The sequence below is a fragment of the Anser anser genome, assembly GCF_964211835.1.
Source record: "Anser anser genome assembly, chromosome: 9".
Taxonomy (NCBI): domain Eukaryota; kingdom Metazoa; phylum Chordata; class Aves; order Anseriformes; family Anatidae; genus Anser; species Anser anser.
Genome location: NC_139729.1, coordinates 23956802 through 23984753, shown reverse-complemented (window position 1 = coordinate 23984753; position 27952 = coordinate 23956802). Strand labels below are relative to the sequence as shown.

Below are 27952 nucleotides of genomic sequence, written 5' to 3'. Positions count from 1 at the left end.
TCCTGTCTCCCCAGCCATGTGCGGCGTCGTTGCCACCATCTGGTTCCCCGTCTGCGCCCACCGCGAGACCACCATCATGAGCTTCGGCTACTCGCTGTACACGGGCTGGATCGGCTCTGCCCTCTGCCTCTTCGGTGGCTGCGTCATCGTCTGCTGCTCGGGGGACGCCCAGACCTTCGGCGAAAACCGCTTCTACTACGCCTCGGGCTCCAGCTCCCCGACCCACGCTAAGAGCGCCCACGTGTGAGGGTCCCCGGCACCTCCACGGCCGCCGCCGGGCGCGTTGGCTGCTGGCACTGCACGCACTGCGCTCGCTTCTCCTGGCAGGCGCCGCTGCCAGGCCCCCGGGGGAAGACCTTAGAAAAGCAGCCCCACTGCCCGGCGGTTCCAAGCGTTCCCGTCCCCACCTGCGTTGTCCCAGCCCTTCTCTAGAAAGGACGCCCCGGCCAGCCCAACCCCTCCCTCCTGCCTGTTTCGTCCTCGCCACCTGCCCCATCTTCCCGCAGCCGGCATGGCTCGGATGGTTCGGGGCCTTCAGGTGGGGTTTAGGGGTTTTCTTTTACTGCCTAGCTCACCTGGTTATAGGAGAGTTTAAAGCAACAAAACAGACACGAGAGAGACGCTTCCCTGCTGTTGAGAGGCCTCCAGCAGCTCTTTGCTTTCCCCTGTTCAAGGTCACTGCAATTTGGCAAGGTGCGGGTGGGAGGGCAGGGAGGAAGGCTGCAACCCTCCAACCAGGCAAATGTTTCTCTTTCGGAAGAGTAGGGAAGTTTTTCTGCCTTTCTCTGTAAATACTTTTGTACGGATTTGATCATTTTAGTAACAGTATTTCCTGCGCTCCCCCGGTCATCAGTATGAAGGAAGCAGAACCCAAAGTCCTAACCACACGGTAAATAACAGTGCCTCTGTACATAGTTTCAAATGACTTTGAGGGCTCTAATCTCTGCATTCTCATGGTGTTTTGTTTTTTTTTTTCCTTCTCTTTTTTCTTTCCTTTGTACAGATCACTTACTAAAAAGGTATTTTTACATTTTTAAAAAATCTTTGCTTTTCTCCCACAAGTTTATGTTCTGTCCTGCATCATTAAAGTAGCACGTTTTTAACTCAACGTAATGCACCTGTTACAGCACAATTCTGGTGAGTACTGATGATGCCTTTGTACTTTAAGTGAAATACTGTACAATAAATAACAGAGTATCTGCAAACGCTGCCTTCTCTTTTTCCTTCCTTCCTGTGTGTTTCCATAGCTGGCTTTTCCATGACAAAGATTTCCCAATGATTTTGAAGTGTTTTTTTTTTTTTTTTTTAAAGCAATTCAGGACAAGAGATTTTGCTGTGGAGTTCAGTGTGCCTCTTGTTTTGGGGGAACATTTAAAACCCGAGTAAACTCCTGTATGGTTCTTTCAATGTTCCTGATTGTGGCTTGCACCAGGGTAGGGGTTCATGGTACTCCCTACATCTGGGAGAGTTAGAAACCCACTGGGACAGTGGAAGTACAGCCCCAGCACTGCCTGGGCGTGCTGAAGTCCACAAGGCATCATGCTCTGAGCTAAAAAAAGAGTCTGATCTGTGGTCGTCACTCTCTTTGATTAAAACTATAAGATGGAGATCTAGCTCTGTCCTTACTAGAGGCTGTAGCAATTTAATTACGTTGATACCGAATCCCATCTGTTCCCAGGGACGTTAGCTCAGTTCAGATAACTGGTGTGAGCTGGGCTTCAGGCCCAGGGAAAGAGCAATGGCCAGGGGCTGCTGCGTGGAGCGGGAGAGGAGGAGAGCTCCGACCTAGCGCTTTGGGGTGGTGGGGAAGAATTTGAAAACAAGGCTGCAGGTCAAGTTGTGGTGGGTTGGGGTCTGTCTGCTCGTCTCGGTCTGCTTCTGTTGGACAATCCCACCACTGCCAAGGATGCTGTAGCTCCACGCCTCACCGTGCCAGGACGGGAGCATTTAAAAGGAGAGGAGGAGGAGGACAGCCATGGAAGCATCTGCCTTTGAGCCTGGGCAGCCCTGAGCACGGCTTCTCCTGCCCGCCGTGCCCTGCAGCACACACAATGTGTGTGCCAGCCGTGGGACACTTGTGGCCATTACATCAGGGGCAGGGCACAGTCGGTTGTTGTGTGCGCCGCGGGGACGCCGTCAGTGCTGCCATTGATGTGCGGGTGCCGCGGGCCGGGGCAGCGCGGGGACGTGCCAGCTTGTGCAGGCGGCCGGGATTGTGGATTGTGCGCCCGTTAACCCCGGGGCTGGCGGCGAGGGAGCCCTCGGAGCAGGATCCCGCTGCGACACTGCCCTGCAAATGGAGGGGAAGGCTCGGAAAACACTGTCAGTGCAGCAGGAGGAGGGAGGATGGCCTGAGTGGTGTCAGAGGGCTTGTTTTCCAGCACGGTGTTGGTGCTGCGATGAAGCTGTGCTGGTGCAGGACTCTAAGGGGAGTGAGCCCTTCCAGGCATCACTTGTTTGTTTGTTTTTTTTGCTGTTTTGGGCTGCAGCTTGGCACCTTTAGGCATGCAGGGCTGGGGATGCACTGCCATGCAGAAGGGACTCAGTGGGGCTGGAAGTGGCACTCGTCTCCCTGCCCTCCCCGTGCTCTGCCCAGGGTCACTGGGTACCCGCTGCTGACCCCAGATCCGGTCCCTGAAGGGCTCCAGGCAAGCTGCTCGGAGGAAGGAAGATGCTTTATTTCAGGGAGGGGAGGAAAAAAAGCAAAGCAAAACAATCCCAGAGCAGCCGCAGCGAAGACGTAAAATTGCAACCCGCAGTGTGCGGAGAGAGGAGGTGCCAAGTGTGGGACTGGATCGGTGCTGGCGTGGCAGAGGGGAGATTTTGGAGTAAGCACAAAGAACACTAAACTCCTCAGGTTTTTAAAGGATCATGGCTGGGATACCTGCTTCCACCCTTCTGAAATACCCCGCTGCCCCAGGGTCTCTCCAGATCACAAGTGGGACTGGGCTGGGCTGGCTGCAGCACGGCTGTCTCCCTATGGCTTTGGGTGCTCGTTGCACCCAAGAGCCCAAATCGAGTCAGATATCACCCGAATTCGGAGACCTGCTCCGTGCCATGCCCTGTGGTCACCCTGGCTCGGGGCTGGTGCTCCCCGAGCTCCCAGTGGAGCCCTCCCTGGGTCAGCACCCACCGCCTCCACCAGGGCCGGGGCGAGTCCCCGTCACCGTCTGGGCAGCACCGTCCCCAAATATCAGGATGGAGCCCACGGGGGACGCTGTGCACCCAGGGGTGAGGTGGCCGTGCCCCTGGGGCCATGCAGGGGTGGCAGTGGTGCCGTGATGTCCTGGGGTCCCCGGGTGAAGGCGAGTGCCGGCGGCACTGCGAGCAGTTGGGATAATGCTGGTGCTCCCGGGCCGAAGGAGCCCCGTGGGGTTTCGCGCTGCTGTAGTCAACCTGTGGTCATTGGCTCTCAGTTTTTTTCTTTTTTGTGTTTTTTTTTCTTTTTTTTTTTTATTGTGTAAACGAATAACCATTATTTTCTTTCACAACAGTGCAAGTAAATACCAAAGTCAGCCCGTTGAAGTGGATTTTCTACAAAGGAAATTTTGAAGCATTTAAGGCAAGATTTGTTCACCTATAATTTCAATTTAGCATTGAGAATATATTGGACCCTCAGATGCTGATCAGCTTAACAAAATTTATAAGGGAAAATTCCTTTTTTTTTTTTTGGTTTAGTCTTTCATTTAAAAGATTTACATTACTACGGAAGTTGATACTAAGATACATTTGCCTCTGACTTCCTTTAAAAATCCATTAGTTCATCTTTGTTTGTTTTAATGTAAAGGCACACAATAAAGCTTTATGCATTTATTAAAATATACAGATCTTGGTAAATTTAGATTTTTTTCTTAGTATCTCGATAATATATATATATATATAATATGTATATTTGTCAACAACACAATCATCTGAAAATAAAAATCACTCCATAACATATCTGCATATTTTTTTTCTTTCTCATGACACATTACAAGACCCCATTGTACAGTGCACCAATGGGCTGCTGGAAACCACAAAAATAAATAAATAAATAAAAAATAACAAACTCCTTTAACAAATACACCGATTTTATACCAGAACTGCGGAGAACTGTTACACCAGAAAGTACCATCTGCAAGAAAGCAAGATCTACACCAGAAAGACCGAACAAAAACGAGAGGAGTGAGGACCATTTACAAGCCGGATCCGTGATGCCCGAGCGGGCTCGGGGCGTGATTCCTCTGCGGCGCGGAGGCTGCTGGCGTGCTGGGCCGCGGCGTGAGAAGGTCTCTGGTGGGACCGAGGGGCTGACCAGCCGGTGTGGGAGGCGTGAGGTATTTCTGCTCCACCTGCCCCAGGCCCCAGGCAGGGCGGCCGGGTGCTGAGCGGGGCCGTGGCGGTGCTGGCGCTGCTCTGCCCGTGCTTTCCTACTGCGTATACACCCCCTGGGTGCCCACCCGCGCCTCGGGCACCACGCGTCCTTTCCTGGTGGTCCTGGGGATGCGGTGCAGCCGTCCTGCCCAGCTTCCCAGGGAGGGATGGGGACATGGAAGGGGTGGGGAAGGGTGAAGGGCTGCAGAAGGACTCCAGCAGCCCCCCTCAACGCGTTGATCCAATGGAGAGGTGCCTACAGACACCAGGAGCAAGGATCAGGCCCTTGCCAAATGACACCCGGGGAGACACGACGACAGACACTGGTACTGGAAACTGCTCTGTAGCAGGAGATTAAGGCTGCAAAAGGAACAAGAGGCTTTGACTCGACAGGGTACTTGGGCACGTGTTTGTGGGCCGGCAGATGCCTAAATGCCGTGGGGAAGCGGGGCGAGGACAACCACCCCAGGGTTTGGTAGGAGAGCTGGTAGGAAATTAGCATCAGTCGTTCTCCCAGCAGAGATAAAGCCAGACCTGTGAGGGGCTGTCCCCCTTGGGCATCTCTAAGGCATCCTTGAGGAGAGCAGCGGAGCACAAGCGACCTTTGTGAGGGCTCAGCACCGACAGGGACTGAGCACAGGGCAGTTTCCCAAGAGGGTTAGCAGAGCTTACGTGCATCACGACAGCTTTCGGGTGGGAGCCGCTTGGGGTTTCTGCTTGTAGAAGCCTGGCAGGGGCGGGCAGCGGCAGGGGATGCCAGAACAATGCTTACAGGTCCTTTACCAAATCCTTGCTCCCATCCTGAAGCCCTCCCGTGGTTACAAACTTCAGAAGTGGAGGTTGTTCCTCACTGGGAAAGGGGCTATGGCTGGCAGCCACCTGGGACGGGAGCTGCAGGTGGGAAACTTTTACATCCACAGCCAGAGCCTCTCCTGGCAGCGCCGCAGGGGGGCAGGAGCAGGATGGGGCCATGCTGTGGCTGTACCGGGGGGTTTAATGGTGAGAAATGTCCGTCTGCTGAGCGCCTCTGCCCCGCGGGCCACCGCCTCCTTCTGTTTTGTGGGGCAGGAGCAGCCGTGGGGCATGGACGTGCCCTGAAGCCCAGGGCCAGAATGAGTGTTGAGTGGTGCCCAGCACTGATAGGGAAGGGAACGACGGGTCGGTCATTTTGTGAAAGACACCAAGTGGTGGGCACAGCGTCCAGCCTCGGTGACACGGCCTGTGGGGCTCGATGACCGCTTGCACAAGGTGGGCTAAGGCAGGAGCGGGTCACAGCCCGCGGTGCGACCAGAAATAGGACCAAGCTCAGACATGGGATGTTGGGCCCTGCTGGGATTTCAAGATTTGTTGGAGGCTGTCTAGAGAGGAGCAAGATATGGATTAACTTTGAATCCCAGTATTTGGGACCTTTGGGTTCGGGGTCTGGGGATGGACACAGGGGCAGCCCTGCTGCATGCACTGAGCGCCTTAGCTCCAGCACGGGCCATGTGTTGGGGGCGACATCTCGCTCCAAGCTACCCCTTGGGAGAGGCTTGTCCGTCTCTGCTTCCCAGCCGCCTGCCCCTCTAGCTAAGCTATCACTGCTGGGCGGTTCAAGGAAAAAAAGGAAAACCACACGTGCGAAGAAAGTGCCAAATACGCAAGAGCAGCATCGCATTGCTGCGGCTGTAGGGTGAGTGTTCCCTGGGGAAAACCCCATCTCGTCCCCCCGCGCGGCTCCTTCCACCCCTCAGAGCCCTCCCGGTTTGGCACATCTCCCCTCAGCACCGCCCGGGGCTCGGTGGGTACCGGGGCTCCCGCGTTCCCCGGAGCACGGCCCGGGACACCCTTGGGTGGGCTTGGTTCGGGGTCGGCGGCGGTCGCAGAGCGTGTCCCGAGGACCGGAGGTGACGGGGCAGCGGCGGGGGACGGGATGGGGCAGGGGAGCCGCGGGGCCCCTTCCTGGCCGGCCGGGCGGCGCGGCGTGCCCCTGCCCGTCCCACTACTCGGGCGAGTAGTCCAGCTCGTCGTTAGCGATCAGGGCCTCCGAGGGCGGTTTGTGCCTGCCTTTGCTTTTCGATTTGCTATTGGTCCGATGGCTTTCCTTTGCTCCCGCCATTTGCTGGTACGAGAAGCCCTTGTCCTCGGCGGGGCCCCAGCCCGGGTAGCTCTCGCCCTCGGCGGCGTAGGAGAAGCCGTCGTCCGCGGAGAAGGGGTCGACGTCCACGTCGTAGCGCTGGTAGGTGCTCTGGTGCAGGGCCTCCTCGCGGGCGCTGATCTCCAGCGTGCTGTTCCACATCCCGTAGCCGAAGTAAATGAGCAGACCTGGGGTGGGCGAGAGCGAGAGGCTGGAGGGGAGGCTGGCCCCATGCCGTGCCCTCGCTCCTCTCCCAGCCCAGGCCCCACAAAGCTGCTCCTGACCCCAAAGCCCATGCCAGAGTCCAGCCCCACTCACCACAAGCCTAGCACCAGGTTGGCTCCAGCCGACGAGAGCTAAACCTAAGTAAATGCTCCTGTATTCTTAAGCTTGTGTGTGTTTTCATGGATGTCTGGTCTTTGAAACCACGGAGCGTGTGTTGTCCTGCTCTCAGCTGTGACCGGAGAGCTGTGTGCTTTAAACATCAGCTGGGACGGCTGCTTCGCCATGTGCTCGTGCCATCTGCAGCCTTGGTGGGAAAGCAGCTCCCGGCAGGCTTGCCCCAGCCTCCTGCGTGCTGAAAGCCAGCGTTTCCCTCCTGTCATCCTCCGGACCGTCCTTTTCCCTGTGGATTTTTGCTATGCTCTCAGTCTCTCTCCTGGTGGTACCTGCAGCACCGCGTGCCCCAGGGTGGTCGGGCTCAGAACATCTGGTACTCAAACAGCTCCAAAATCCTGTCCTCCCCTTCCCAGAGTCATTTCACATTATCCCTCTGGCCCTGCCTCGTCTCACCTTCCTGCTTCCTACAGGAAGGCTGGCGGGGTCCTTCACGCGTCAGCCGTGTGGCTTAATTGACTCGCTGCCACCGCTGACAGCTGGAGAGGTGTTGGATGTGCCCACAGGGGAAGGGATTAATCACAGCGGATTAACTCGATGCTTTGAAGTGAAAGGGACAGGCGGAAGGGCTTTCCCTTGCTCTGCAGCTTCACCTATTGCCTGGGAGGGCCAAAAAAGCACTGAGTGTGTCCAGCCCAAAGGCTGCTTGTGGCAGCTACTGCCTGCGGCTCAGCTTGGGGCCAGGGGTTGCTCAGAGATGGAGCTTCGCTGTGGGACCTCAGGAAGGAGGCCGCCTGCCTTCCCTGTCCTCCTTCTGCAGCAAAAGGCGGAATGGCAAAGTGGAGGAAAAAAGGGGGTAGCAACCTCCCCCCGAAGGGTGGGAACCCTGAGACTGCTCTAAACTCTCTGAGATCCACAGGGAGGTCCAAGGCCTGTTCATGTTATTGTCTGGCGATCCCTGCCTTTATGGGAGACAGCAGCTGCCTCCGACCTCAGTGGGTGCTCATACGGCTACTATTTCTCCCTAAAAAGCCTTCGACTTTGATATTTCCTCCTTGCTTCAGTTCTCTGTAGTCCAGACGTGAGAGCCTTCAGGAGAAGCTATGAGAGCCGCTCTTTTTCTCATGGGTTTTTGGAGGATGTGAATTGAAATGTAAAGCAAAGGAAGCTATGGACATGCCAGGCTGCTGGCTACCTGCCAGGAAGCCTAAATTTGTCCAAAAAGGTCCACAAGAAAGCCTTGCATGTCCTGAGAGCCCCCTGCCACAAAGTGAGGGGCTCAGACCAAGCCCAGGAGCTGGAGCCCACCATCTTGTGGCCCTGCCATTCCCAGGGCTGTTGGGGTTGGGCGGCTCTGGGTTTTGGAAACACAATGCTGAGATTTTAGTGTGGGCTGCTGAAAGAGCTCAAGTGGGTGAAATAACAAGAAAGCAGGCAGATTTCTGTAGGAAACCTGCCTGGGAGGCAATTTCCAGAACCCACCTACTTTGCATCAGAATGCTCATCAAAATAGTCACCTTTGCATGAAGCAGTTTACTTCCATCAAACTGACATTTTTCTGGAGGTGTAATTTTCCAGTTAGCTGTAGTCTGGGGGCTTGATTAACTGAGGTTTCTAAGATCTTCAGGTGTTACATGGGGCAAACGCAAAGGACTGGGTAACCCAGCTGAAAGGCATCAGCCTAAGCACTGATTGGCAAAGTTGCTATTAACACCCTTTCAAAACAGACTCAGTTAAAAATAAACAAAATAAAATAAACAAATCTGGGACTCACCCACAAAACACCAGACGGCAAATCGGATCCATGTGACTGTGGAGAGCTTCAGCATGAGATAGATATTCACCAGCATGGCGAAGGCGGGGACAAATGGGAGGCAAGGCGCCATGTAGGGCAGCTTCTTGGGGTTTTCTGGCTGCTGCAGGATCACAAACACCAGCACGACAATGAGCAGGATCATCAGCACGACGAGGAGGACAGCCCACCAGCTCTGCTCGTAGATGTAGTCAGCCCCGAAAATGATGAAGGAGCAGAAGATGAACATCAGGACGAAAAGCAGGAGCACGCAGGTAGTGACCGTGTGGCCGGTGGCCGCCGTGGGGCGATCCATCTTCCCCGGCAGCCCCAGGTGGATCCGCATGGTGTAGTAGCGAGGGCCGATCAGCTTCTTCAGCTTGATGAGGTAGATGTTCTCAGACTCGTCTGCCTCGATCCCCGAGGTCATGTCGACCGTGCCGTAATTGGGGTGATTCACGCTGTAGGTGGATTTATCGGATTTCCCGATGAGCATCTCGTTGTCCCCCAGCGATGGAAGGTTTTTTGCCCCACACGTGTTGGTCGGTGGGCCTGCGAATTCTTCTCCTTCGCTCCCCGGGGAGCAGGCCTCCTTCTCGCAGTCGGCCAGGATGCCCTCCTTCTTCTTGGTGTGCTCCTCCGAGAGGAATTTGACGAAGCCGTCGATGTCGCTCTCGGGCTGGTATCGGAGGAGCAGGACGCAGACGGAGACCAGCGTGTAGGCGAGCAGCGTGCCGATGGACATCATTTCTATCAGGTCCCGCAGGCTGACCAGCAAGGAGAGCAGCGCCGCGAGGAACCCAGAGACGATACAAGCCACCACCGGAGTTTCTGTGTAGGAGCTGACGTGGGACAAAAACCTGGAGCACAAAAACAGTTGCAGAAGGTTAAAATTGCTTACTGTCGTGGCTCCCTGTCACAATAACCTGTACCTGGCTGGGAAGACACGGGGGTACGCTCTGAGCTGCAATCACTTCAGCTCTTTTTGGAGCTTGGACTCTGGACAGCCAAGGACTGGGAATACTGTGGAGGCTGAGGCTGGAATTAGATCTAGCTTCAACTGACCTTACAATCTGAAATTGGCACTTGCAAATGCAAATAAATGCCAAGTTTTTGTGAAAATAGGCTGCTCCCCTTTGCAAGCAACTCAAATTAAATGCTCATCCTCACATGAGCTCAATCTCTAGGCACCAACAACAAACGAGCAACTTTTGTATAGACCTCTCCTGATTTTAGTTTGGTGCATGCCCTGCTCCCCAAGCCCTGAGCCTGTGCATGCTTCTGTGCTTCCTGCGATGACAGCTCCAGGCTGTCAGGGCACAGGACAGCCCCTGTCCCCCCAGCACACCTCCCCTCCAGGTCCCACAAATAAATGCCAGTGCGGGTGTGACTGACCTGAAGAGCAGCCCATCGCCGGCCATGGCGTAAATGACTCTCGGCATCGGGAAGAGGGAGCCCAACAAGCTGACGGTCAGCCCAGCCACGGACCCGATGGCAACGATGAACTTGGCTGCATAGAAGCCACGGGCCACGAACATTTCCATCAGCGGGGACTCGGTGTCGATGGCATCGTACGGCACCATCAGCGTGAGGATGATGCTCACCTGGGGAAGGCGAGAGGAGCAGATGTCTCAGATCCCACCAAAGAAAGGGCCCTTGTTTGAGGCTTGAACGGGCACACCGACTCAAGGGGAGAGGAGCTGAGCAGGTGCTCATAGCATGTCCAGCAGGGACATGCTATGTGTGTATATACATATATATGCGCATATAGCTAGTACTTACGGACACGTATGCTGTCAAGCATGCGACGAGCGAGGCCGTGATGGCATACGGGATGGAGGTGTTGGGACTCTTTGCTTCTTCTCCTGTGGTAGCGATGATGTCGAAGCCGATGAAGGCATAGAAACATGTCGCGGCCCCTTTGAGCACCTGCGTGGAAGACCCGGGGGCTTGAGCAAAACCAATGGTTGGGCAAAACCGTTCTGTACACATTCTGCCTGTGCTGATCTGGCAAGAACTGGGGAGTGGAGTTAGGGATGTGTGAGGGCACTGAACATGCTGTGGACCACCAGGTCCTGCCACTTTCTGGGAGCCCAGAGGCCCTCTATGAAAACCAGGACTAGGATTAGCCATGGTGTCTCTTCTCAAACTGGGTGCTTTAACAAAGAAGCTTGGTTTGGGGGGTGCATACTTACAGCCGGGTGTCTCCATTGGGGGAATGACCCTGGTAGCAGCCATAACCCAGTGGTCTGATCTAGGAAATGGATTTCATTGTGTATCCCGAGTCACTTGAAGCATCTGCAGCCCACTCATAGTGCCCCACAGACTTGTGCCTGCACAGTGCCCAAATCTGCTGGGACATCCTGGCAGTGACAGGCAAGGAGACTGACCAATTCCCAATATTCCACCCAAATCCTTTTATATTAGTGGGGATTTGTACCATGTTGACATGCTCCTTCTTAGCAAGGCTCCTCATGGGGTAGCAAGATCTGCTAGCAGAGGAAGCAGAACAGAGCACGAACAGTCAGATGCGCGCTGCTCTCCAAACAACCTCTGCTTTGCTTGGAAGCTGCAGACAGGTTGGAACACTTGGATAAGGAATTATTTGTACTGTTTAGTTATTTTATTTTATTATCTTTTTTTAATGTACAGTATTAGCAAGGACATTTATAGGAAACAAAAGAAGCAGGCTAAGGACTGTGAAGCTGTAAGGAGAGAGCTACTTTACAGTTCCAAAACCCCTACATGCATCTGGCTAGCCGGATACTGTGTGCCCATCACCTCTCTATCTCAGTTGTTTAGTGATGGAGCACACAGGAAAATTCACCTCTTGCGGGGGACTACCTCTAATTAACTTTTTAAAGTATCCCTGTGCTCCTGGGGATCTCATGCTTGCACTGTGGTGGATTACCTTCTGCAACCGATTTTGGAGAGAGACAGCCACCTGAAAATCATGGGAAGACCCTATTGATTTTGATAGGGTTTTGGATGTATCTTTTAAATGAGTGTATCTTTTAAAAATATGTATTTTTGCCAGGAGATATTTGGTGTGTTGAATTAGAGCAAAACAGCTATTGTCTGTTTTCTTTTTTTGATTCCTATTGTATGGCACACAATGCCAAGCACAATCCAAAGGTAAATTCAACCTCTGCTCTCAGATGGGCCTCAGTGCTCTTCTCCTCACGGCCATGCTCTGGCAGAGAAATACTGACTTATCGAAGGGCAGTGAAGGGACTGCATGGCAGCCTGGGACCCTTTCATTAATCGAGATTCTTGGTTTACTTTATTTTCTTGCTTATTTTTCTGCACAAAACCCCAATGGAGTCGAGCAGTGTAAATCTGAGAAATTATCTTGGGCTTGGGCCAGCTGAGATATTTTCAGTCTCTGTTCATCCTTGGATAAAAACCAGTGCAAGCAAGCTAAAAAAGCCAAATATGTCCAAATTCTCAGTAAGCTCTGAGGGAACATCCATAAAATAAGCACTGGCAGGTGGCATTATGAAGTGCTCAAAACAAATGCTCAAGAACATTGTTGTTGAAAACCAGCCAACGTAAGTATCTCCCCCTCCGCAGAGGCTGGGCTAGCTCCTCCTGAGTGCCCTTCCTTGACCGGCCACCGCATCGTGCTGTAGTGAGCCTGAGGATCAGTGGCATTTCCTGGGCTACACTGTCACATGCAATTTGGGGGAAGAGCAGGGTTAATTCTAAGGGATTCTAGGAGACACGGGCAAAGCATCGCAGTGTCCCTTGGGTCTGGTGGAGTGAGGAGGGCTCCAAGCCTGCAGGGCTGGCAGCTGGAGGTCTCTGGCCGAAGCACAGGTGGGTTTAGCGGGGCCAAGACCTGGGGAGTGAGGTGGAAGCAGGGTCCGTGCACCACAAGCAACGCTGAGCATGTGGGGGGGGGGGGTAGCACCACGCAGGTGCCACGTGCCCCACCGTCTGCATGCACAGGACTTACCCCTGGCCATCCAAATGGCAGAAATTGCCCTTCAGACCAGTTGTCAGCTTTGACGAAGAAGAGTCCGGCTATCATGATGAAGATCCAGACTGCCAGGTTAATGACGTTGAGCACATTGTTCAGCCCCACCGAGTTCTTTACTCCCATGGCCACGATGATGGTGACAATGACAGCGATGACCAGAGCAAGAAGGTCAGGGTAAGACTCCTCTCCTTTCCCTGGGTAAGAGAAAAGAGGTGCGTAACTCTTCATCTGTAGCTGCAGAAAGCAACTCCAGAAAATCGGGGGGGTCTTTAGAAATGTTTTTCAGACCCTGAGGTTTTGCAGAACTCCTTGATCTCACTGCGAAGGTGGTCTCCAGGTGCCCCTGCCTCTGTGAAGTAGAGCTCTTTTATTAAGTTGATAAATCCTGATACCTCAACACACTGTTAGGAGTTTGGGGAGTGCAGCAAACAAATGATCAGGTCCCAGTTTGCACAACGTCTATCTGCCAAGTACTAATTAAAAATCGGTCAAAGACTAAATTTTCATGACAGGATTATGGGAGAGCTAGCTGTTGTTACTGGTAGGAGCTGTGGACTGTTACTGGTTGTATGGGACTGTCACAGCACCGAGCTTCTACAGATCAACTCGATTGGCACTTTCTAAGAGGCTCTGTGTGTGCTTTAACAGGATTTTTCTGGGTGTTTATTCTGCTAAATGCTGGCTCGGTTCAAAGAGGCTCAAAGCACTGGGATCACGTATCTCTGGCCCCCAAAACCCAGCCCGTGAACCAGATGTAAATGCAAAGTACCAGAGGCAGACAGATGGTAAATAATGAATGAGACCTAATATCTATGTCTGTCTTCTGACGTGCTTCCAATTACTTTTCGGGCCCTAATTAACGGAAGAAGCACGGCAAGACACGCGTGCCTCCGGCCTGGTTCTCACCCAGCCCGTTCAACGTCCCGACGCTGTTGATCATCCATCGGCTGATGGTGTGGTTGGCCAGCGAGTCGAACATGCTGCTGAGGGCACTGGCGCCCGCGGCCGTGCCGATCAGGTACTCCAGGATGAGGTTCCAGCCGATGAAGAACGCTACGAATTCGCCCACCGTCACGTAGCTGTAGGTGTAGGCAGAGCCCGTGGTCTTGGGGACCCGCACACCGAACTCAGCGTAGCAAACACCTGTTTAGAAAAAAGATATAAAATGAAGTAACATAAGGGAAACGTGATGGGGAAAAGGAAAGAGACCGATGTGTCTGGAGGTGCCGGGAGGTATCCAGGGCTGCAGTCAGCGTCAGAGCCCAGAGACATTGCAGTGCACCATGGTGACTCCCCCTCCCCAGTCTCTGGGCTTCCAGAGCATCCCATTTCCCATTAAAATTAAGTTACAGTGGATTTTTTTTGAGAACAGAGTTCAAACCACCCAAAGATTTACAGCCTGTTACAGAAGAGCCCTCTCACAGGTCCGTGCCTCATTTTTGCATCAGTGTCTGCAGTGCTCTGGGGAGAGCTTTGTCTTTTCCCCCACAGCCCTGCCTGCAGCAAGACCTCACTGCTGCATGTTCCCCCGGCACAGGCAGCTGCAGCCCCTTGCAGGCACACCGTGATGTTGGGGGAAATTCATCCCCAGGGAGCAGAACTGGGCAGTGCTGGTGGTGTTATCCTGGTGGCCCTGTTTTCATACAGTAGCTACGCTGGTGACAGACTTCTCTTCTTCCTCATCCCATCGTGGCACCGTACGATGATTTTTTTTGCCATTTTATTCCTGAGACTTTTTCCCAACAATGGGTCTTTCAGATGTATTATTTGTGGTACAAATATACCAACAAGATCCCAGCACTTGAAGCTGCAGGAGCCACCATAGCCCTGCGGCTCACGGGATAATGGAAGCTGCAGTGAGACCTGCTGGAGGATGGACTATGAGCATCTTCAGAGTAGTGCGGGGTACTTAACTGGAACAGTTTGGGAGAAGATTTCGGTGGACTTCAGTACTCACCAAACTCCTTGTGTACTTACTATGTCAGGATACTTTTCAGTAAAAACCTGACCCTGACACACTGCTGTCTTAAAACAACCAGCAAATTTTATTTAGAAGTCATGGATGGACTTAGTCAGAAATTCCCAGAATATTAGTCAGGATAAGTGCTGGGAGGGCACACCGCCTGTCCCCATCCCTGCGACCCCAGCTCAGCCTTGCTGCCCCTGCCTCCCTGCTCAGCAGTGTCACACGCCTTAACGGCTTCGGGATGTAATTATCATTGTGTAAACACGTACTAATTACTGAGTTCTCTCTCAACCACCGTTCTCTGTTCTGAAGATAATAATTGCTTCAAGTTTGCAATCAGTTCAGTAGATAAAGAGGAATGAATAATTTATAAAAAGTTTGTGAGCTCGCTGCTCTTGCTGTACGTGCAATTATTACACAGCACAGACACAAAATTATTGGATCCCTAAGCTTAATTTGGGTGTGTTTCTTATCCTGTTATTGTGGCTTTGTACATTCCATTCTCTGTTTAGCTTGCATGCACGATGCTGGCTGTGCTTTTCAATGGGACTCTTCAAAAGCTGATTTCTGTAAAGCTGGCCCAACTGCAGGAGCAACAAGATGTACTGATCAACCCGCCCCACACAGTCATTATTCAAAGCTGATTAAAAATGCATGCACTCTGCAAAGGTAAGACATTCACAGATAGCTGCAGGCCTAAATGATTTATGAAACAGGTGCTCTGATGGGGACAAGTATCTAGTTTCTTTTTTTGATGGCCTTAAAATCATATAATCTTTCTTAGTGGCAGCTCTACTTTTAGCCAATGACAAGATAAAGCCTAAAGAGGATTGTTATTGATGCAGAAAGATAGCGGCAAAGCAGAGACATTAACATGTATAAAATGTTTCAGTCTTCAATTACACTACAAGGATCCCACAATAGAAGAGTAATCTTTTTCTGTGCATTGGGTACCGCAACATGTTGGCTATATCTGCATTAGGTATCAGCATACATTAAGAAAATAAACTAATTTTTATCACAGCATGTGGTACCAGCCCAGGGGACACAAGATGCAAGCTCTGCCTTCCATCCCACTGCCACTGACCGTGCCAGCTGGCATTAATCAAACCACTTTGTGATGCTACAGGTCCTCCAGCAGAAGAGAGGTTCACAGCATTTCCCTCTCTGTGTACTGCTTAAAAAAGGAGATAATATAGTAATTTATTAGGGAGCAGATTTTATCTCAGTAATCCCTGCTCTATCTATAGTGTAATGGTGATATTAAAACTGTAATATTAAATGTGAATCCATGAGTAGGGCTGTAATGAACCTGTCCTCTACCTGAGAGAGTAAAGGGATGCAAGGGCAGAGACCAAACCCTTCCAGCGTGAGGAGCTGTGCTTGGTCCCTGCGGGAAACTGGCCTCCAAGAAAGCAGCAATTGTGCAAAGAGCCTGCAAATGCTGCCTTAAGTAACGCCATCAAATTCAGTGGCAATCCCGTTCACAAAAATGATCCCCAAATCTTCGTGGAACTGAGGCCTCGCAACACCGCTGGGAAGCTCCGAACTCCGGCTCCGAGCCCTTGCTGGGTTTCACTTGCCAAAAACACGCTGCTGTTACAAACAACAGCAGAGCCAATGATGAGGCGAGGAAGCGGCCAAGGAGACTATGAAAACACCGCATCCTTGGGAAAACACTTTCCCAGGGCTACACAAGCAAGGGGAGATGAAAGCGGAGCCGGGAGAGGCGCAGCCATGGGCTGCGGGGGCAGCAGGAGCCCCCTGCCATGGGGCAGGACCCACGGCTTGGGGGAAAAAGCCCCATTTTGGAGGGCGGTGTGTTTGCTCAGAGGATACCTGCCCAGGCTCACTGGGTTGCTCTGCTTGCACTTGGTTTGCATCACGAAATGGGTGGCGGAGGATGATAAAGGCACAACAGTCTTGAAAAGCAGAGCTGGGTCATTCCCGTCTGGTGTCCAAGTCCTCTGCCACTGACTCAGGGTTTCCTGCTCAGCCCGCGCGCAGAAGCAGGACGCCAGACTGACACAGCAGGCAGAGCCCTGCTAGCAGGGAGAGCGGGGACATCACCTCATCACGTTAGCGCTGATCTGGAAAGGACAAACGCCAGCAGGACTGGCTTCATGTGGAAACTGCAGCTCGGGCCATATGCTCAGCTGGGGTCACAGGAGGCGATGGAATTCACTGACTTTTCACTAAAATATATAATTCCTCCCTCTCTGCAAATTGCTCTGTTTGTTTGTCTTTTTGGAAATTCAAAGAGTGATCCTGAGTGAATAGGAGCCAACAAAATCAGCTCCAAAACTAGCTGAGGGGTTGTTTAAACGCCAGTAATGTCCACAACAAGAGAAGGCGGCCCCGGTGCTGCAGAAACCACCGGCGTCCTTCCCATTAAAGCAGAGCTCCCACGAGCTCCAGCCCTGTCCCGTGGCCGTGCTCTGCCCTGACCACACACAGCAAAGCTCTCTCTGGTGGCTTTAAGCGCATTAAGCGCAGGATACATCTTGCGGGGAGCCGTCAGTGGGTCATTACTCCTCTGCAGGTCGTGGGTGTCCCCAAGGTGATGAGACCCAGCATCAGCCGCCGGCCCATGGCAGCGCATGAAGGAGCCTCCGTCCCCCTGGAGCAGCCACCAGGTGCTCAGGGCAGCGCCCCACGCAGAAAACCCGCCCGCACCACTCACCTGACAAGATGGAGGCGACGGCGGCGATGATGAAGGAAACGATGACCCCGGGCCCCGCCATCTCCTTGGCCACCAGGCCGGACACCACGTACATACCGGTGCCCACGCAGCTGCCGACGCCGAGGGAGATGAGGTCGAGGGTGGTGAGGACCTTGGCCAGACGGGCTCCCTGGCCGGCAGCCGTCCCTGTGCCCTCCAGCATCGACTCCACGGGCTTGGTGCGCAGGACGCGGGCGCGCAGGGCATGGCCCGCGGCCCCCCAGGGCACCCGCCGCGGGTCCAGGCGCGAGACCAGGCCGCTCATGGCTGCAGCTGGGCCTGGGCTCGGCGCAGGTGCTCCCGGGTGGATCCGTGCTCAGGGCTGCGGCCGCATCCCAGCGCCCTGGTTCCTCCCGCTCTGGCGGCCCGGCTGCAAGAGAGAGAAAAGGCCCTCGTAATGTGGTTTTTGGCTGAAAAACCGAAGGAAGAGGGGTTGTGCCAAGGTGGGGATGGACAAAAAAGGGGCCCTGAGCCAATTGCTGACTGGGCTCCAGCCCCAGGGGAGCTTTGCGAAGAGAAGAGGTGGACTTTTGGAGTAGCAGCAAGAAGCTTTGGGGTCTTGCTTCTGCACAGCTGAAGAAAACCCAGAGAAAAGCTCAGCAGCAGCACCGCGGCCGCTGCAGTCATCTTTTAATACTTTAGCATTATGCTGCCTGAGCCCGTCTGCTCTAAGTGGCCATTATGCCTTCCAAATCATAAGATCGTCTTCTAAATCATGAATTATCTTGTGCTTTTTCATCTTCAGTCATATTCTCAAGCACTGTTCAGACACTGCCCTTTCTCTGCCCTCTCTGTCTCTTGTTTTTTAACAAACTGCATAGTTCTCAGGCAAGCAGAAATGACTTCCCAGTGACATGTGATGACTTCTTGACTTTGAGCAAAATAATCAGAATTGACATCTCTGCATACTAAAATGAGGAAAAAGGAAAAATAGTTTATTTAAGTTGAATTCTAGCCTGGCAGTTTCCTTCCTGTTGATGCAGAAATCTTTTTTTATTCTTATTACCTCAAAGACAAAACAATTATTTTTTCCATCTTTACATCCAAAACAAATTACATTGTGTCTACCGGGCAGCCTTGTCTTGCTGGAGTTTATTAAATAAAGCACAGCATTCGTTTCATGTTTTGGTTGATCACGGTTCAAATGGTGCTGATTCCTACTTCGAGTTACCACAAGCTGAAAGGGTCCATGTTCTAGCTAAGAATAATAGTAATGAAAAGTAGATACCACTCTTGGTCAAATGTGCATCTCTGGGATGAGAATAAAAAGTGGGTTTAGCTGCTTCAGGGCCATGTGCCCACCTCTGGGGCTGTATTTTAGGCATGGGGGAATGAACTCCTATAACCAGAGTGATCTCCACCTCAAATCCGTCCTTCTTTTCTCCAGAGCTGTCACACAGCATCTCTAAAGTATGGGCTGGCAAAGAGGTGTTTTTGCACTTCACTTGACCGCTTCCCACCCTTGTTTATTTCTTTTCCTTAGTGTGTCTTTATGGATGCTCCTAGCTGAATTAGAAAGACTCAGGTCACTATGCTTAGGTTTGCACCAAATGGACATGAACTAGCCGGCGAATCGGGCAAAAGTTTCTGGTTTTTGAACTGCTGCAATCCAGATGCCCTGATCTCTGTGCAATTTCCTCCTTTGTAGTTTGTATGGGAAAAAAAAACATCCTTTTCTGGCCGGGGTTGTTGGACGTGCCCCAGCTGAGACCCTGGCACATACAGGTCCTCTTGAGCCACTGGGGGAAAGACCTCAACACCAGCTGAAATGAAATCACTTCGTAATTGCAGCTACATTTGATCAAAGCGATCACTGGAATCTATTCCAGGTGTTTAAGCGAGATCAGCGTATTGCTGCTTGGGAACATCCTCTCACCCCACCTGCAGCCATAAAACACATCTCATGGATGGGCAACATTTACCTGGGGCAGAGACAGCTCATTTCTGCCCTGCCCCGCTGACACCTCGAAAGACAGAGCGAAGCAGCCAGCAGCCAGGGAGAGCTTTTTGGCGAGGCTGATGCGCGGGCGCTGCTCGGCGATTGCAGTCATCCATTCCACGGCTATGCAAATTGTGAAGCCTTGAGACTGGTTTAAATCCACAGCCAGGAGGAGAGAGCGCTTTTTCCTTGTGGCTGCCGTCTGCTCTCCTCGTCACGCGCACGGAGGCTGAGGGGAGGCCGAGGGGAGGCTGAGGGGAGGCTGCGGCAGCGCTGGCGCAGCAGCGAGGGCCGGCCTGGCTCCACTCGCACTGCTGCCACCGCGCGCTTGTTAGCAACCACTGTTTGTACCACAACACTCTTCTTCATTAGGGTAAATTAACTAAAACAGCAATCAAGTCAGAAGGAGAGGCCTTGCAGTTTACAGGCGTGCATCCTTCTCAGCGTCTGGTTCGGCGCCGAAGTTTTCCTGACCTAAACCTGCCGTCCTCATTACCCCCAGCTCATCCCTCAGGATGGTTCATCTCACCCTTCTGTTAATTAATCCCCTCTGCCCAGGGGGTCCCCAGGGTGTCCCTAAGCAAGGTCCTCTGCTAAATAATGTCAGGAATACAAGGAGCACCATGTCGATGATGATGAATTAGAAACCAGAGCTCCTGTTGGCGTATCGGTGGGGAGCCAGTCAGGGGCACTCATTAAGATGAATGTCAGAGCCAGAGCAAAGTTACCTCTTCGCCCTGGGCATGGAGGTGCCTTGGTGCTCGGTCAGACCAGGGAAAGAAATGTGGAGAGAGTCAGGAACACCCCGATGCCCCCTCCGATGACAGCGCTCCTGCCCTCGGCCCCCTGCCCACCCCATGCAGGGGCTGCGTGCTGCAGCATCACCCGCAGGGACGGCAGTGCAGGAGGCTGCTGCTGGCAGCAAACCGCTGCAACACGAGATGCAGAAGAGAAAGTGAGAGAGAAAAAGCCTTGCTATCCTCGCTTCCCTGCCCCCTTGGTTGTTTCTCTTTCTTCTTTCTTTCTTCTAATTACCAGGCTGGTATCTGTGAGGCGGAGTGGTGGGAGCAGACACGAGATGCTCGTTCCCATTTCAGCCCCTACAGCAGGGAGAGAAATGACGTCAGTGTCGGGCGGCCGCGGACCGGAGGGATGCGTCTGCCGGGCTGCTCGTCAGGCTGCTGTTTTCATCGCCAGCGCAGTCGGATTTGGAGTTTCGTGAGCTTGTTTTTACAGCCTCGGGCCCCAACCGGGCTGCCCCTGCCACAACTGGTGCAGCCGCTGCTCGCAGCCCGCTGCCATGGCCGGGGAGAGCCCAGCACGGAGCCAAGCGCTCGGGCTGCTCCCCGCCACCGCTCACATCATCCAGCTTCAGCATCTGCCCCTCTGCCTTTGCAGATAATTTGCGGTTTGTTTTGTTGTTTAACTCTCTCCGTTTTTTGCCTCTATTTGAGCAACTCAAGTGGAGCGGTGGTTATTTAAAACTAAAATTCTCACTAAATAAAAATAGCGATATATTTTAGGTTTAAGAGCAAAACTGTGTTGTACCTACTAAAAAAGAGGTTCAGTTATTTATTTATTTATTTTCTGTGTGTCTTCAGAGCGAAATGGAATTGGAGGGGTCAAACCACATTTTTCTGTGCTACTTTCATCTGTGTTATTTTAGGTGCTTTACCAAAGTTAATGTTGCTGCAAGATGGCCAAAGCCCATTATCTTCTTTTGAGAAGTAAGCGCAATAAAAGGGGAGTTATTTAACTTGGCCAAAGCCATAACGCAAGGGTGCCACACGTCCAGAAGCAGACCCAGGAGTCCTTAAATTTTGTATTCCTCTCTCCAGTACAAGTAAGAGTCAAATTAGAATAGCCTCCTTCATGGCTTGCAGCCAGCGGGTCCCACTTCCAAAGCTAATTAGCTAGTTAGGTATTTGGGCACCTATGCCGGCATTCTGGTTTTGCACTTTTCCACCCTTTTTGTACAGGTAGCAGTGACTCTGCATGGTGCAGAGCGGCGTAGGACCAAGAGCAGGACGCTTATGGCAGACACAGCCATCTGTGATGCAGTGCTGTAAGTAATGCAATATGCATGAAGGGCTCCATTTGTGTTTGCAAAAAGCTATTTAACCAACAGGAGGAAAAAAAAAAGAGAGAGAGAATTATGGAGAAAGAGGTATAATCAGTTTGCACATTTCTAAAAAGGTCTGGTTTGTCATTGTTGTCTTGAGATGGCAAAGTAAAAGCCTTAAAAAACATAATGATGCTGCTAATGCAGGGAAATGACAAATCAATAGATGGGTGAGCTGAGCAGAAGATGGGGAACCAGGAACTTCTTGGAACTACACTGGCAGGCTCCCTCTATGAGCACGATGAGACCACATGAAATAACTAAATTTGTTTCTCCCTCAGTAAAACGCAGAAAGCAGCTCCCTTCCAGAAGTGCACGAGTGGTTAATTCAGTTGGGTTTTCTAAGGAAGCTGCAGAGAAAACACACTGAAACCGACTAGTGCTCCTCTAGCCAGACCTTGTTGAAAGCAATGTTGTGTTTGTGCGTTGCATGCGCACAGGGTGATCTGCAAAAGGACGCCTGCGGTGCCATGCACATTTAAAGCCCCGTTCGCTGCGGCTGCCTGACTTTGCATTCAAAGCCCAAAAGCTCGAGGCTCTCAGACACAGCCTCCCCCATCAGAGCCAGGGGACAGTCAAAGAAATTAGACCTCTGAAGGAAGCTGTTCTTGCAGGCTGGGGGGCACAGCCTGAGGCTGTCCCACAGGGACCGACATGCTGCCTTCCAAAATTTAAGAATTAAAACTCTGCAAAGGGGGTGCCCAGGACCAGAGGCACCCATCTCTAACACCAGCACGTACTTTGCAGCCCGTTCTGGCCACAGCTGCTCCTGACGGCTGTGGGGGCGCCTTCTGGGGACCACAGCGAGCAGCCCAGTCTCGGTGCCGCAGGGATATTGCCTCGTGTTTGCAGCTCCATGCTTTCTCCTGCTTTGGGGTCATACTTTCAGTAATTACTGCCTGGGCAAGATACATGCTTTCTGTAACACATCCCACTGCCATAGAGGACCAGGGCTGCCTTTCTATCAGCGAAATGTTTAGACCTGGGTTACCAGACAGGCTTTTCTAGAACAACATTCATTTAAAAATGTCTTTGCTTTAATAACATGCAGGAGAAAGCCACTGTAATTACTTGGTTACACTTTCTTTTTCTTCCTCTGCAGATCCATACTTTTGTGCCATAGAATGAAAGTCATTAAAGTTTGCTCCAGGCCGGCCATGAGAGCTTTCTTCATTTGACATAATTCACAGACTGAGTTACTTATTAATGTGTGAGCCTCTCTAAACAAAATGGATTTTTACTGTTGCAAAGGCTGGCTGATGCATCATCATGACAACTTATTTCATTTCAGGATATCGTTTTGAATTTCAGTGGCAAAAATACAAATTTCATTTTTCACTAAAGTACTGATGTAACACTAAGGTTTGTTGTCCAAACCAGAGAAAAATAATGACCTGTATATCATATGCGGGATCTGAAAATCCACTATTTTTAAGTCTCTACTTCTATTTTGAAGATTGCTGTTTTTATAGAGATTCCTTTATTCCCTACTAAGAAACTGTTTTTTCCTCCCGACTCTCACCAGCAGTCTTCGTGGCTTTCTGCAAAGCCCTTCCATGCAATAAATCAGCAGGACTCTGAACCGGTCTTCTGTGCTGTAAACACATCAGGCTTACATGCATGGTGCAGCTCTTGCTGGCTTTCAAATGCATTTCTCTTTTGTATGTGCACAGGGTCTCATTAATTAGTTATCGTGTTCCATCTGCAGTTATACCAGTGTAATTGATTATGCCTCACTGCCCTGTTTCCATGATTTTGTCTATTAGCTAATTAATGCAGGAGAGGTTCTCAGAGAAATACATTCCTCAGAAGGAGCTGGAAAGAGGCATTCTTCAGTCCAGAGCCTCCTGAAGCCTCCAGAAGCAGCAGCAGCTGTAGTATATGCAAATCAGCAGGCTTTTTCCGTATGGAAAAGGCAGCCGAGAGCTTGCAGGGCGATTTGGGTGGTTGTAGCCCGTGTCACTAAATTCCTCAACAGAAGTGTGAGGTAGATTCAACGCACTTCTAAGGAAGTGAATAGCAGCTCCTGCTGCTTCTATTACATATTTGGCTGCTTATTATTATTATTTGCTAGGACAAAAAATCCCAGCCTTACATGAGTAATCCTCCTGCATTTCAACAGAGCTGATTACATGAGTAATGTGAACACAAGTTGATCAAAGAAGATGATTTATAAGAGATTTTCTGTGTTTAGTCATTTATCATCATAAGTCAGGCAAACGCACTGCAACACCTAAGCAGTGTGTGGTGTGAGTAATACCTTGTGCTGTAGCATGAGTGCTTTTTGACATTTCCCAACAAGTGAGTTATGAATGTGCAGCTAAGACTACATCAGCATATAGGATGTTACTTATGGAGCAGGATTAAATGAAGAATGATGTGTTCTTAAAAATGCTAATAGCTCAAAAATTAGGGTGTTATAGTACTCCTGTGTAATGCACACTAACTGCCTGGAGATGTCCTTGAGTAGCAAGGGAATCAACATGAGCAAACATGGTTATCTATAGCTTAAAATTTGGTTGCCATTGAAGCCCTGTTAGCTAACCACGTACTTTGTCTCAGCCTCCCTTAAAACTGAATTGAATAGAGTTGCTGAAATATTATTGCTGTGGTCATTAAGACCTGGTTCAATAATACTCTTGGGCACACGCTTAAAGCAAAGATTTAATCATGCTGCTGCTGGTGGAACGTGCCCAGATGTGCAAGCAGCCTCTAAACACAAGGGGGTGGCTCCAGCCTCAGGTTTAAGTGTGTGCCGAAGGACTTTGCTGAGAAAAACCCAGCCAGCACCCGGGGAGCTGGGGACTCACAGGAGGAGCTGACAAAAGCACCAACTTACATCACAGTAGCTGACAAGCGTGGGCAGCAAGAGTTGGTGGCTACTGAGGGCCAGCACCCAAACCCTGTTCACTTGTGGATCAAGCATTTTTTTTTATGTGTTTACATAAAGTTTCGACACACATCCCCCTGTAGACACTTGTGGCATAACAGCAGAAACTCTTCCAGCAATAATCCTTCTCCCTGTAAGCAGCAAACTGCTTGACCCTCTAACTCTGTATTCCCAAAATTACGATGCAGCATTTGAAAAACCTGCTCTCTGTTTGCTCACCTGCCAGGTAGGTTCAATTTGTTGTATGATGCCTTTCAGTAAATTATTGATACAGCCATCATGCAGAGGAACAGAAACAATAGAATCACGTGTGGTGTGGCTCCACCCCACTGTTTTTGTTTCCTAAGTGCCTGGGCTTCTCTCTGACAGTTTTATTGCAGGGAAAGAATAGTTTTCTCCTAGGGATGTTCCAGTGAGGTGACAGCAAGGAATCGGCTGCGGTGGCAGCCTCAGCACCAGCTGGAGCACCCAGCCCCGGCTGAGCCCCGTGACGATGACCGTGGAGTCTAGAGCTGCTATCTGACGAGCCACAGGAGACATATACAAGAAGAAAAATTGCTTAGTACTCGAAGGCAGTTTCCAGTAGACAACCATAACTTTGCTACATCTCATTGCTTTCAAATGAAAAAGAAAAAAAAAAAGTGATGAGTTTCTGTGGCTCACGGATCTAAGCTGGAATCTGCTCCAATTACATAGTGGGTGGTTTAATGACTTCAGCAGCTACCCTAGGTTGAGGCAGGACTGTGGCCAGGATTTCATCTGTAGGAATCAGCTTGAAATGCTTCCTATATTTCTTGACAGGACCCTTTTGCACCCTAGATCTAATATCTCTCACAAAAATTACAGGTTTGGGCGCAACCATATCATTATGCTTTACAGAGAGAGCCAAACAACAACGTGCTGGTTCAACATACACATTATGAGGGTCTTAATAGCTTAGGTGCTCTGAAGGCAAAGTTTTAACTATTTGGTAGCTAAGAAGTCTGAGGGACTAAGCATATCCTAGTACAGACTACTCTGTTACCATCATAACCATTTTTTCCCATGAAGAGCCTAGGACTGTATTTACTTCTCTATAAGCTCATGCCATCCCATGTTTGAAAGCTACAGGTCTTCACAGGACAGATATTAATTTACTCAGTGAAAGGTTGTCCTATTCTCATTGAATTTTCTAGAAAAACTCCTGAGTCCTTCAAGGGAAGATGGATGAAATCTTATATTATATGTACATGATCTCAGAACTGAGCAAACCGACCGTCTTGTGCTTCAAAAGGGAAGCAGTGTCAAGTTAGCCTATACATATAGCCTTTAAAATATTTTGGATTGGGCTCCTTGTTGATACGATCCCATCTGAGACTCTGAAATTTCATAAGCAATGAATTTTCATCATTTTCACATGATCCTAAAAAAATTATCTAGAGAAGACTAAGTTATGTCTTCACTTAGGAGTCATGACTGACTCCCCAAGGAAAATGATTTATGTTTTAAATTGCTTCACTTTACTGCAAAGTGCACAAAGAAAGGGATTCCCTTTAGGGAGAGTTAATTAATGAAGCAAGTTGAAAAAATAAATAAATAAATTGAAGTGTTCAAAATACAAGTTGGTCACTCATTTGTTCTGCTCTCAGTACATGGCCAAAACTCCCCCTGAGAACGTTGTGCTTGTCGAGAGGGGAGGTGGGCCACCTGGGAGCAGAGCTGTACGCCCCGTGCCTGACTGCGGGAATGAGGGATCAAAGGCACCATTAAGTCCACCGAGTTCATTTTGTCTGAATTAGCCATTAGCTTCCGTGCAATTAATCCTGCAGGGAGCCAAATGACTTGCTTTGGCTAAGTTGCATCATTTGGGAGAACGTCAAGTCTTGACATAAACAGATGGAGAGTCCAGCAGGTTTTCTGATAGCTCCTTCATCAGGTCATCAGCCCTCCACTGTTCAAAAATGTGAGCCCTCACTTAAATCAGAATGTTTTGGCTTTAGCGTCTCAGCACTAATTCATGCCGTGCCTTTCTTTGACAGATGGAGAAGTAACTCAGTGCCTGGTAATTTCTTTCTGTAAAGGTTCTTAGATTTGTGAATCAAGTCACCTCCCACCCTCTTTTTTAATGAATCAAATTGACCAGGTGCTGTAGTTCTTCCATTATAAGGCCTTTGTTTCAATCCTTTCAAGCTTTGGCTTTTCTTCCTTTTTTTTGAACTCCAATTTTAATGTCATTTTTGTTAACATGTACTGCATCCTAGCAGTCTCAATTGCCAAAGGCAGAGGTAAAATTTCCTTGCCATATCTCTCCTTGCCGAACAGCAGTTTTACGAGGCCTTTTTGGCCTCAGTTCTGCTCAACTGCTCGTACTTTTTTTTTTTTTAACTTTAACTAAATCAATATATATTGAACATATTGCCTCCTTCCTATCTTTTCAGATATTTACTGTACATTTGACTTTACTTTGAGCGGACCCAAGCTGCTTCATCTGCATCATTTACCCCTCATCACTCTCCGTTTTGCTGGCAAAGTTCAGCACCTTCGACAGGTGAAAATGGGGAACAGCGCTCGGGCCTCGCATCCCCGCAAGAACCCCTTACTTCCCTGCTGTCACACAGCACAGATTCCCCACGGAGCTTAATGTTTTAAGAACAGCCAATTAGTCGGTTTAATCTAGGTAACTGCTCGCTCTAGTATTGCTTTTGGCTTGTTTGGTTTTTTGTTTGTTTACAGCGTGTTGTTCAACTATGGTAAGTCATATGCCTGGTGTGTACCGATAAAACGAGTGTATGTAAATATCTGTAGCAATCAGACTTTCAATCTCATGACAGCTTTTGGGCAATTAAACAAACGCCTTGGCATGCTAAAATGTACTTACCTACTACTTAGGGGCTCTGGGAGGATTAATTAGTTAATATGCTAGATTAAATCAGACGCGGCCCTTTTGAGCTGAGAGTCTTCTCTGGGGTTGACAGGAGGAACGCTGCTTCCCAGCCCTCCCCAGAGCCCGTGTTGGTTTCGGAAGCCCTATATTAGGGCTCCGTATGCACGGGCTGTCGCGGGAAGGCACTAAGTCGGTCTGTCTAAACTAGCATTTAATAGGCCACAAAACCCGAGCAGGGAAGCGACTCTGAGAAGGGCGATCGGGCTTTTCCGTGAGGCGATGCACAAGCGCACCCAACGGGGGCTGTTGGGTGCCTCCAAACCCCCCTGTGCCATGGACGAGCAGCGGCCGGGGGGGTTGGGGTACGAAGGATGCCCAAGTCCAGCACCGGCCCCCGACTCGGAGCCACTTCTGCCGGCGGGGCTCCAGCACCGGGGACAGCGCCCGGTCCCCACGCCTGGCCCCGGGGCTCCGCATCCCCCCGGGCCGCCCCGGGGCTGTTCAGCCCCCTCTCTCCCTTTCTTTTCCCACCGTTCCCCACCAGCCCCATACCATCAGCCCCCCGGCCCATTGATGCCCCAGCATCTCCGGGGCGCGCTCCGCACCTCGGGGGCTCTGCGGAGGAGCCGGGACCGCAAGAGGAGCCCCCCCCGGCGGGGGGCAGCGCTTTGCCCCTTCCCTCTTTCCCCCCCCAGCACTTTCCATCCCCTATCCCTGTCTCCCCCCGGCCTTGCGGGCACTCACCGGAGGCTCCGGGGGCCGGCGGGGGCGGCTGCGCTGCTGCAGGCGGCGGGGGGGGCGCTGGGCACCGGCGGCTCCGGCTCCCGGCCGCGCACGCAGGGCGGAGGGAGGGATGGAGGAGGGATGGAGG

At 51.1% G+C, this 27952-nt stretch overlaps 2 protein-coding genes across 2 annotated transcripts in view; one reads left to right on the top strand and one right to left on the bottom strand.

Moving 5' to 3' along the window:
- CLDN11 (claudin 11) overlaps positions 1 to 1205 on the top strand; it is a 10562-nt gene extending 9357 nt beyond the window's left edge. The window contains exon 3 of the mRNA XM_083847943.1: positions 15 to 1205. Within this exon, the coding sequence (XP_083704069.1) occupies positions 15 to 247 (233 nt within the window). The 3' untranslated portion in view covers positions 248 to 1205. The remainder of the gene's footprint in view (positions 1 to 14) is intronic.
- On the bottom strand, positions 960 to 27952 carry SLC7A14 (solute carrier family 7 member 14). The gene is made up of 8 exons (XM_083847920.1): positions 27826 to 27952; positions 17229 to 17637; positions 13486 to 13722; positions 12556 to 12773; positions 10380 to 10526; positions 9993 to 10201; positions 8580 to 9457; positions 960 to 6657 (listed from the first exon to the last, which is right to left on the bottom strand). The coding sequence occupies exons 2-8, from the start codon at positions 17530 to 17532 to the stop codon at positions 6335 to 6337; spliced, it is 2316 nt and encodes a 771-aa protein (XP_083704046.1). The 5' UTR covers positions 17533 to 17637; positions 27826 to 27952; the 3' UTR covers positions 960 to 6334.

Coding starts and splice junctions, on each gene's coding strand:
- SLC7A14 (XM_083847920.1), bottom strand. CDS start 17,532: ATGAGCGGCCTGGTCTCGCGCCTGGACCCGCGGCGGGTGCCCTGGGGG. Junction 12,774..13,485: donor CGGGACGTTGAACGGGCTGG/GTGAGAACCAGG, acceptor TCTCTTACCCAG/GGAAAGGAGAGGAGTCTTAC. Junction 6,658..8,579: donor TGCCGTCTGGTGTTTTGTGG/GTGAGTCCCAGA, acceptor CGCCCACCCCAG/GTCTGCTCATTTACTTCGGC.